We start from the raw sequence: 8,969 nt of genomic DNA, 5'->3' as shown, positions 1-8,969 counted from the left end.
GAGGGGCGTCTGAACCTACACACGGGCCCGACCGCCCAGACGCACCGCGAACCGACTTTAAAAACATCAAACGTTATATTTTTAAAAAATAATCATTTACTGAATGCTAATTTCTTTAAAATGAAGGCAGAAAACATTCAAAAACATTACATAAAAAGAACAGTCTCACATATTAACTAACAGCGTGCTACTGGCAAATTTCAAGTAATAAACCTAATTCTGTACAGGAAATCCTTAAGGACAATCTTTAAATAAACAGTAGTCTGCCTGGAAATACTGATCCCTCCAAGTCACACAGCTCCATCATTTAAGTGAGAAGAAACATGACTTTAAATAGTAGACAGGTAAGTGTCTGAATGCTTTATTTCCAAACTATAACTTAACTCTCAAAATTCACATTTTAGAACAAAGAGAACAGTAGTCAAGATGTTTGTACAAGACGAAAACACCAGTAATAACGCCTTAACACACACAAAAAAAGAGAAAGGCTGCTCTGCAGCAGCGAGGCTGGTGCCCGAGCAATGGCTTTCCCTGTGACAGCCATGCAGCTCAGTGACCTGACTCTCCCGCTTCCTACTCCCAGTGTTTATTCACAGCTCTTACCAGCTTGTCTTCTGTGAACCATTTTGTGAAGTTACCCAGTGTTCAATTGCACTTGTACTTTCAGAGTAAAATAAATATCAGCCTCTTAACATATTTATAAAACTGCTTTCAAACTCATGCTGTGTTTTCTTCTGTGCACCATTTCAAAATACTTACGTGTCTCTTCTGCTTTGGTTTTAAGAGAAATGAGTTGGAAACATGTAACTAAAAACATGTAAAACCACACCTTTCCCCTCTCTCCCAATTTTGAAAGCGTAATTTGTAAAAACAATACAAAGTTCTTAAACAGAGTTTCAGTTCTGATCACATTTTACCCAAAACCCCTGAAAAAAATAGGGACTTAAACCCCAACAACCCTGAAATTGTAGCAGCAATTAAGTGTCCTACTGAACAATTTTTGGACAGGTCTAACACAGTATAAATTAGCTGAATTTTCAGTCTTGGAAACTTTAAGGCACACTAGCATAATCAAGGCTAAAACTGTAAGCATCCAGTACATAGACTGCAGTGCCAGGGTGCCACTCAGCTGCTCAGAGTTCAGGTACTGCAGATGCTCCTACTCTTATCTAGTGGTGCTGGGAGTTTCAGGAAGTCAAGTTCTTTTGTCTTTTCGTGGTTTTCAAAGATGACTCTGAGCTTCTGTTATCTTTCTGATTAGGAACATCTTGTCACGACTCTCCTGTAAAGACAGAATAAAAAAAATGCTCTAGATAAACAGAAGTCATACAAGCGATCTGTGAACAGCTCATTTCTTTATTAGACATAAATAAGTGCACTCACCACATTATACTCTAATTAGTGGCTCCCAGCACAATCTCAACTGCCTGAACAATTTTAAGTTCAGTCTTGACTTTTTAGTTTAGTCTTGACTTCGTTTACCTCATGTTAGGTCACATATTAACAGTACTGCATTGAGCCTAGTAAAAACATCTCACATACCTAAAAACTTAAAACCATACTTCCAAGAAGCCTAACAACAGTGAACAAACAAAAATAAAAAGCATGCAAGGATTTTTATAGTTCCTAACTGGTTTGGGAACTCTTGAAAAAGTAGTAAGGCTTTTGTTCCTAAATTCCCTTCTCTCCCCAGTACAGTGTTTTTACAAGGACAGGTTGTTAAATGCCATATCTAAAAGAAGCACATACCAAGAAATGGGCTAGTTCCTAAGAAAGTGGGCAGCCCAGCCCTAATCCACGACAAAGTCTCACTAGTGAAGTTAGGTTTCAACTGGCACAGTCTGACAGATCACAGTACATGAATGCTGCCAAATGTGGCAGCAGCTTTGATGGCCACAAAGAAGCGTGTCTGTGCTGGCAAGTTCTCCAAAGGACAAGTAAGCGCTGACTCGCTCCACTTTGACAGCCTGTTGCAAGTGGTGCTAGGACCTGCACTCAGGAATAAGACCAGACATGATGCAGTAAAAACACAGGTCTGGGGGGAAGGTTAGAGAGCTGGGTGCCTGTTCCTAAGACTGGAGAAGGAAATAGAGGGGGGAGTTGAGTAAGATGGGGGAAGGGACAGGAAGCACAAGATTCAGGTTCTTGTTCATCGAGGAAAAAAAACCAAACCAAAACATGCAAATGGGTGGATTTAAGCAAGATAACAAAGAACAGGGACACCACTTCTCAGAGGTAGATCTCATGCATGCGTGCTGCCTGATATAACCAGATCTTGCTGCGGTTGCAGCTGATACCAAAGAAAACCAACTAGACTGGGAAGTACTATAGTGCTTCAGTTATTTTTCTTGTGTAATTTGTAAAACATTTTTCACTGCCTGTGCCAACACCAACTATCCAGAAGACTATGAAAACTGTTATTCCTCTGCATGCCTGACACAACAAAGAAAACTTTAGGGGTACAGAAACATGGATCAAGTCTTACCATAACCAGTTGTTCCCTCAGCTGCTCAACTACTCGTTTGTGTGCTCCAGCCAAGGCAATAAAATAGAACATAACAAGGCTGCAAACAAAAAACCACATTGCATGTTAGCATTGCACAGAACAGAATTAGTCCAAAGAAAGCTGTTATTGGCTACAGGAATTGTCAGTTTGTGCATTTGCTTCAGATGAGAAGCTGCTGAAGAAAAAAAAAAACTAAAAAAATACAGCTGGGGTAGGTTGGGCACAGCTCTGCTGAAAAGCACCTGCTGAAATACCTGTGCTGCCAGCAGGCAGGGACAGAATGCTAGGGGATGTAGAGGCATGGCCACTTTCAGATGTTGCAGGTCATGTACTGACAGCTCTCTCTACACTGCCCTGCTCCAAGTGTATGGATAGGGGAGCTGCTCCTCAGAAATTAAGTTTAATGAGGTTTCACTGGAGTAACTCTTTGCTCACACTGGCGTTTCTAACTATGGTAAGCAGCCACAGATCAGTATTGTAGCCATTCCTTATAGCACACATCCCAGATTATCCACAGTGCTTTAAATGATGAAGCAGCAGCAAGAACTATAATGGCACAAATGCCTATATAAATAATGTATTTTCTTTTCCAAATAAGAAGTAGTAGGATAGCAGTGCAAGTCATCCCCCACCTCTTACATAGGCTTTATGATAAAGTAAAAAAAGAAAAAAAACCAAACAAACCAAGAAAGACGACCTGGTATTTCCTGTGTACACAATAACAGGTTCAGTTCAGGAGAACACAAACATGTTATGGAAGAAAGGGCTGAGTGGAACATGTTATGGAAGAAAGGGCTGAGTGGAGTCTGAAATGAACCATGTTGTTTCTCAAACATAGAAGCTGTATCAGGTAAAAAGGCTCCGAGACCTGAAAACAGTCAGGTTAAACTGAAATGCAAAAAAATGAAAAAAAAAAATCTATTAAAATGTAAGGAAAAAACCCCCTTTTTACTGCAAGAGTGACCAAACACTGGAACAGGTTTCCCAGAGAGGGTGTGGAGTCTCCATCTTTAGAGATATTCAAAACCCAACTGGACATGGCTCCTGAGTGCCTGCTCTACTTGACCCTGTTTTAATTAAGAGGGTTGGATTAGATGATCACTACAGGTGACCTCCAACCTTAATAATCCCATGCTTCTATGTTGAATTTTATCTTACAGAATGACTGTTCTGGGGAATTTTGTTTGTTGTGCTGGTATTTGTTTTTTTTTAAACCAAGGTTTGTGAATAGGATTTGTGATCACAGGGCTTACAACACTAATTTGCAGAATGATTCACAGTTAAGAGTTGTGGGATATGGGACGTGCAAGAGGAAATGGAATAAAGCTAATGAGTGTGAACACATGGGCATAGACATAAGAGCTGAGGATTCATACAAGCTTTGATGCTTTTGGCTGAAGATGGAAAATCTGGTCTAATAGTTGTTGGTATCAGTTCAGTAAGGAAGGAAATGAACCATGCAGCTGCATTACTGAATCACATCTCCACAATACTCACCAAATGACCATAAAAAAAGGCACTGCAAAGGCTTCTGATGCTATGGCATGGAAGATCTTCTGCAGAATTGTTGGAAACTCAAGTACTGTTTCGGGAACAACTGCCCATGAAGTGTTAAAATTCCTGAATGGCCCACATGCCTTGGAGGAGGGGATACTGTGAAAGAAGCAGAACAGAAAGGAGATGCAACACCGAAATGTAAAAGTAAAATAATCCAACACAAGTCCAGCACCACTTTGCTGATAGGGCAAAAGTGCACTTTGTCTTTAAAACTGTTATTTTTGTTTATATGAACTAAGTTATAATTTACTTCGTACTATATATTTTATTCCAATTTATCATTCCAAAGTTGTGTCTCTGTTTTTAGGGAACTGACAACCTTAGAACAAATGTCAAGTCTGTAGAAGTTAAACTGTCACTTACTGTGCTATGCTGATTCCCAAAGGAATAAAAGCCAAGATGAGCCCAATCAACAGCACTACCAAGAAGAAAAATGTGGAACTTGATGCTCTGATAGGCCTAGCTGCAGGTTTACATGTGTGGATCAAACTGATCTGAAGAGGGAAAGTGAGCAAGACTGTTACCACTACATCTAGATACATACATCCATGCATACTTTCCTCATCAACCAAATTTTCCATTCTCAAATATGCTACCAGCTACACATAACCATCTTCCCTTTGATGTACATGGACTGAAAAGGCCTAAGACAAGAACATTTTATATTCTGTCACTAGAAAATAAGTCAATGTCTCCTACTTTGAGTAAGAATTTGATCCAGAGGGCCTCATACACTTGCACAGAGTAAACCGACATCATCATTTGGTGTATGATCCATGGCACAGCCTTTTTTCTGCCACATCTTCACTGGATACATCCCCTCTTGCAAGAACTAAAATATCAGTAAGAGTTTGTTGCACAGAAAGAACTGTGGGGGTCACAAAACACAGCTTTGGATATGCAAAACTCCTACCTTGAAGATCCAACCCAGCCTGGATTTCCATTTTGCTTTCAAATGTTTAGCAGCTTGACAAAACTTTGTGTAAGCTGCATTGCTAGTAAATAGATTATTACAGAAAAGTGTTATAAACTAGCTTTATTACATCAAAAGATTTTAAAAAAACCCTAACAACCAAACCAAAAAACCATACAAATAATTGAAGAGGTAGTTTTCCCGTACACTGCATCCTTGGGTGTTTGTAGGGCTTTTTGTTTGTTTTAGATCAACTGTATACCTGTATTACAAAAACCACAGATGTGCTCAATTTTGTTCACCACACACCTTCATTACCTTTTTAATGTAAAAAATGATGAAGTATTTTATAGTTGCTATTGCAGGGAGAATTGGTGAAAAGAAGGTACCAATCCAGCAGATCGTCTGACCATAAATGATTTCCAGGACATTGTCAGAAATTCCAAATTCCTGCAATCCACACCACTGAACCAGCTTACAAGAGCAATGAATAACTAACAACCTAAAACCAAAGAATATAATTAGTTCTAAATTGAAGTTACACAGCTTAGCTGAATTCTAACACATTTGCCACACACAGATATTTAGCATTTAAGCATTAGATATAACACAACTGAAGAAATAAAAAAAACATTCAAATATCAAAAACTACACAGCCATCTGAATAGCAAACAGGTACTCAAACCACCAAAAGTAAGTTTCTGTTTTATTTTAAAGCTGGTAATCTGGTTAGAAATACGGGGAATTAATAACAGAAAAAATAAATTGTGTTTCATATGTCATTTGCAAAAGTATTTTGAAAAGACAGATACTTACTTTCTAGGAAAGTCCAGAAACAGCGTCACAGCAAGAATTATAATAAAATCAAATATCAACAGTTTATACATTTCTTTTCCAACTTCAGATTCCCAGCACTATAAAAACAAGTCAGGAAAAAATAAGATTAGGAGTCTAAATAACAAGTAGTGAAAAACAAATCTGTCTATCACTAAAGCAACAAACATCTCAGTTAATACCATAAATTCAAACTGTATTAACTCCCATTTCTAAAATATTTGTTTCAGCGCTTCCATGCCAAGCTTTTTGTTTGTTGGTTTTGCTGGGTTTTGTTTGTTGTTTATTTTATTTTGAGGAAAAACCATTTGTCTTATTGGAGCAAAATGCAGCAACACCACTGTCTCCGAAACAAAGCTACTTCAAACAGTCCTCATGGTAGTCAGAAAGTCCATGCTAAATAATAATCTGCCACTGGACTAATTCTAATCATGGTTTTAGACAAACAAAAGATATATGCAGGAACTGTATGGTTTGCACTGAGCAGTAAGAATCAGCACCAGGTAAAACATGAACAGCAACCCCAGGTCTGATTCTGAATACCTCTAGACAAGCAAGTCTCATGGAAAACAAATTTCTGTTCACAGTTCAGATTATTAAAGACCAAGATAAATCTGCTTACAGGATAGAGTTCGTAATTGTATCCACAGGCCTTACACTTGTCTGTATCACAGTAGGAGATCTGGCTCCACAGTGAGAACAGGAGAACACCAATATTGGCCAACCGTACGAAGACACACCTGGAAGAAAGGCAAAACCCAATTCCAAACCTGCCGAAAAAGAGGCATTCTAACACTTGGCTCCACTTGCACAGGAATCCAAGGAAGGATTGAGACACAAAAGGGTCATACTCCAGAGCCTTAATAGAATGGCCAGCTAGATAATAAACACATTTATTTCCTTAGTAGTAAGTTAAATTGCTTTTCACTTTCCCTGCTTTAGGCTACAGTTCCTTGATTCTTTTCTCAGTATTGTTCCTAGATCAGGCACTTCAGGTGCAGATCTTGACACCGCAATGGGCTGCTATCTCTCAGTTTGCGAGGCCAGGTGACAACCCTGCGTGCAGCGTTTCCCTGTCAGGTGGCTTCAGGCCTTCAGAGGGACTTAGCCAAATCAGAGACACAAAGCACAGGGGGCTTGACAGAGTTCAGATGCCTCGACCCAGATCTTACTACCTTAAGCTGCCAAATGCTAGTTTTTTGTGTTCTCACATCAAAGTATCTTTGATCCCCAAACTTCTAACTTCTGCCTTGAGCAAAGCTGTGCTACAGTCACTGCTGCACACACGCATTTGCTCATTCAAGGAACTGCTGCACACAAAGCAGTGTGAATTCACAGCTCTGCAGCCACAACTCCTCTACTGAATATTTATTCAGGTTGTTGAAGATGTCCAGATCACACAGCTAAATGGGACTGAGAGGAAAACTTGGCACACTTGGAAATGACTGCACTGTACTGTCATCAAAACAGGAGACCGTTTCCAGATTTAAAATTAAAAGCTTCCAACTAAGCATAAGTCAAACAATGCCTGCTCATCTTCCAGTGTCCAGGCCCTCCAAGTGCAGAGTCCAACCTCTCTGCTTCTCAGTATTTCAATGTTTACAATGCTTATAACCTACCAAGAACAAGTTGTTGAAACATCCAAGGCCACAATAAAAATGTCTTTACCTCATGAGTGTCAGCCTGATTTCAAAGACTGGTGAATAATCTTCAAATCTGATCAGAAATGAGAAAATCTGAGGAGCAATGAAGTTGGCTGATGTGATCACTATGGAAGGCAAATACTGCACCACGAGATTAACCTGCAAATTCATATTGCTGACATCCTGTACAAAAAGAGATGTAAGAAAGATAACAGTCAGAGAAACACGCCTTTCTGACATCGTGCTCTTTCCAGCTACCCAGCAGCCTCTCTTGTCCAGGATTCAGGCAGCATCTTATACTCTGCCTTCATCCTCCACCTGCATTTGGAACTACAAGTCTGACCACTGCTATCTATCTCTGCAGTTTCCTGCTCCATACCCTTGCTTTCTCCTGCTCCCTTCAAAAGTAACTCCCTCCATCTCCAGGTGTGAGTGTTTTATGCACTTCCCCAAAGCCCCTCTTCGAAGAGGATCACCTCACCAAGGCTTGTGTTTGACTATGTTGTCTAACCCAGCACTAAGGCTTTTACAGCTATGTCAAAGTGCACACATTTTTCAAGTTATTTCACTGGTGTCAAGCAGCTCCCCTGACTTGCCTTCCATCTTAACAAGCTCCCCTGCCTATTAATTTAGGCAAGGTCAAAGTATCAACTCTTATACATAAAGCCCAAAGTAAGTGAAGCTGTTTTTCGAGTTGTTCAGTGTTGTGCTATCCTCTTTCTTTGCCCTTAAACAGTACCTGTAACACAAACACTTCTTCAGTCCCCGTTTCCTGCTTCTCTCTCTGCAATCTTGGCAGTTCACAGAAGTTAAGAGTTAGGTCCACCATGAGCACAACTTTCCCCATACACAGCCAGTGCCCATCACAGAATCACAGAATCTTAGAAGTTGGAAGGGACCTCGTAAGATCATCCAGTCCAAGCCCCCTGCCAGAGCAGGATCACCTAGACTAGGTTGCACAGGAACACGTCCAGGCAGCTTTTGAATGTCTCCAGAAAAGGAGACTCCACAACCTCTCTGGGCAGCCTGGGCCAGTGCTCTGTAACCCTTACAGTAAAAAAGTTTTTCCTCATATTCAGACTGAACCTCCTATGCTCCAGCTTGCACCCATTGCCCCTTGTCCTGTCATTGGCTGTCACTGAGAAGAGCCTGGCTCCTTCTTCCTGACACTGCCCTTTACAGATTTATAAACATGAATGAGGTCACCCCTCAGTCTCCTCTTCTCCAAGCTAAAGAGACCCAGCTCCCTCAGCTGCTCCTCACAAGGGAGATGCTCCACTCCCTCAATCATCTTTGTGGCCCTGCACTGGACTCTTTCAAGCAATTCCCTGTCCTTGAACTGAGAGGCCCAGAACTGAACACAACATTCCAGATGTGGTCTCACCAGGGCAGAGTAGAGGGGAAGGAGAACCTCTCTGACCTACAACCATCCCCCTTCTGATACACCCCAGGATGCCATTGGCCTTCTTGGCCACAAGGGACATGTTGCTGGCCCATGGTCACCCTGCTGTCCACC

General features: G+C 40.7%; 1 protein-coding gene across 1 annotated transcript; it reads right to left on the bottom strand.

The window, feature by feature from the left end:
* Window positions 1-165: 165 nt before the first annotated feature.
* LOC104547790 (transmembrane channel-like protein 7) lies at window positions 166-8,282 on the bottom strand. The gene is made up of 10 exons (XM_010193615.1): window positions 8,193-8,282; window positions 7,479-7,636; window positions 6,433-6,550; window positions 5,793-5,890; window positions 5,295-5,478; window positions 4,427-4,557; window positions 4,004-4,159; window positions 2,486-2,564; window positions 1,241-1,282; window positions 166-213 (listed from the first exon to the last, which is right to left on the bottom strand). The coding sequence occupies exons 1-10, from the start codon at window positions 8,280-8,282 to the stop codon at window positions 166-168; spliced, it is 1,104 nt and encodes a 367-aa protein (XP_010191917.1).
* Window positions 8,283-8,969: the final 687 nt, after the last annotated feature.

This window comes from Mesitornis unicolor, unplaced genomic scaffold (assembly GCF_000695765.1).
Source record: "Mesitornis unicolor isolate BGI_N332 unplaced genomic scaffold, ASM69576v1 scaffold32141, whole genome shotgun sequence".
NCBI lineage: Eukaryota > Metazoa > Chordata > Aves > Mesitornithiformes > Mesitornithidae > Mesitornis > Mesitornis unicolor.
The sequence above is the reverse complement of the archived record's forward strand: the minus strand, read 5'-3'. Positions and strand labels throughout refer to the sequence as shown.